The 2,043-nt window shown below is 36.3% G+C and overlaps 1 protein-coding gene across 1 annotated transcript in view; it reads right to left on the reverse strand.

Moving 5' to 3' along the window:
* The window catches only part of STK33 (serine/threonine kinase 33), a 104,136-nt gene that overhangs the window by 57,354 nt on the left and 44,739 nt on the right, over positions 1-2,043 (reverse strand). Inside the window, exon 8 of the mRNA XM_003781508.2 lies at positions 1,162-1,237. Within this exon, the coding sequence (XP_003781556.1) occupies positions 1,162-1,237 (76 nt within the window). The remainder of the gene's footprint in view (positions 1-1,161; positions 1,238-2,043) is intronic.

The raw sequence follows: 2,043 nt of genomic DNA on the forward strand, positions 1-2,043 counted from the left end.
CTAAGAATATGGGGGGGGGAGGGGAGGGAAGGGGGTGGATGGGTGGAGGGAGGGTAATTGGTGGGATCACCTCTATGGTTTACCTTATAAGGGTACAAGTGACTCTTCTAAAAGTATAATATGAACGTCTTAACACAATAACTAAGAAGATGACATGAAGGCTATGTTAACCCGTTTGATGAAAATATTTCAAATTGTATATGAAAACACAACAACTGTACCCCATGATTGCATTAATGTACACAGCTATGCTCTAATTAAAAAAATAATAATAATGGCCTAGAATCATATGCTAGGTACACAGGAACACACCTCCAGATTGAGACTGGAAAGGCATGCTGGAGTCAGGTCATGAAAGACTTGCCATCCCATATCAGGCAAGGCCATGTCAGGAGGCTCTGTTATTCTTCTATAGCAAATAATAATTCTCAGAAATTTTTAGTCAGGAAAGCAGTATGATCAGATTTGTACCTCAGAAGGAAAACTCTGACAGTGGTATAAAGGACAAACTGGGGAGCGGGGGCCAGAGGCAGGGAACAGTCAGTAAGACCCTGTAACATTCTAGAAAAGGGATCTTAAGGAGAAATAACACAGGCAAAGAGAAATCAAAGAATAGGTGAGGACATTTCGATGTTAAAATGAATAGGACGCGGGGTTTCAATGAATCTTGAGAGTAAGAGAGAAGGAAGAATAAGAATGACTGAGGTTTTCAGTAGCATAAAAATAATTGGGAACTACACAATACTCCCTAGATTCCAAATGAACCTCTACCTGGTTACTGCCCACTCTCCACCTATGTCCTGTCTATACGGGCAGCTCTAGTGCCAGGTTGCAGAAACTCCCTGTACATGATGGACTACAAGTCTGGTTTGTAGTAAGGGATCAGAAAGGTATTAAGGACATCATTTTGCTCAGATCACACATGCATTGTTGCATTTATAGATCAATAAACAGTAAGATGAAAGTTATAAATTTACAGTATTAAAAAACCTAAGAGATGTACTTGACAACGAATACAACAGCTTTTCTAATGACTTCCCAACTAGTTTTAAAATCACTTTTTTGAAAAATATATTATTTAGTTTTAATTTAAAATATTTATCATTCTACTATAAGAGATTATCCATTCCTTTTAAACTGTATGTTTAGCAGGCTACTTACAAACTGTACATTATGACACCTATGCTCCAAATGTCACACTGCTGGCTATAGTCATGGGCATTGATAACTTCAGGGGCTGTCAAACAAGCAGAAATAAAATAATATTAATAATACAATAAATGACTTTTAAATGCTTAAACACAAGCATGAAAAATGCACTGATATGTTGTAATTTATTCCCCCACAGGGAAAAAAAGAACAGCAGATTTTAAATGAATAATGTACAGGCTTTAACAACTGATGTCACTGCATCTTCACGCCTATCATTTAGCCTCTAATGGAACAATGGCATAAACTGTATAACTAAATGTACTACTCTTTATTCTTTTGAAATAGTTAAGAAATGATTTTGCAAAGATTGTGTAGCTATAGTACAAGACAACAATATCTCAGTACTTCTCCCAAACAGAATTGAATATATGCCTTAAGTGGATGTAATATAAAGCAAGCCCAATACATGGAAATTTAGCGTCACAGAAAAACTGAGATAAATGGTTATAAATCACTTTAGTAAAAGAATAATAATAATAACATCACACAGCACTCCTATGACAGAATATAAATTATTTTCCCCCCACACTTTCAAATGAGAAAAGCAAGACAAAGAGGGAGCTCATATAAGACAGGATCAAAAAGCCAATCAGCCACAGGACACGCACTAGGATCCAGGCAGTCATGACTCCCTACCTCCTCACTTTACAAAAGTACTCACAATAGGGCTACTTTAAAAACCCTTCTCAAAGAAGCACACTTTTTTTTTTTTTAATTTTTTTTTCTTTTTTTTTTTATTGAACGGTAACTATGTACATTAATGCACTTCTGGGGTACAGTGTGGGGTTTTCACATGCAATCTGAAATACTTCCATCAACTGGTCAACACAG

The sequence above is a fragment of the Otolemur garnettii genome, unplaced genomic scaffold (genome assembly GCF_000181295.1).
Source record: "Otolemur garnettii isolate 467f Iridium unplaced genomic scaffold, OtoGar3 scaffold00001, whole genome shotgun sequence".
Classification (NCBI taxonomy): domain Eukaryota; kingdom Metazoa; phylum Chordata; class Mammalia; order Primates; family Galagidae; genus Otolemur; species Otolemur garnettii.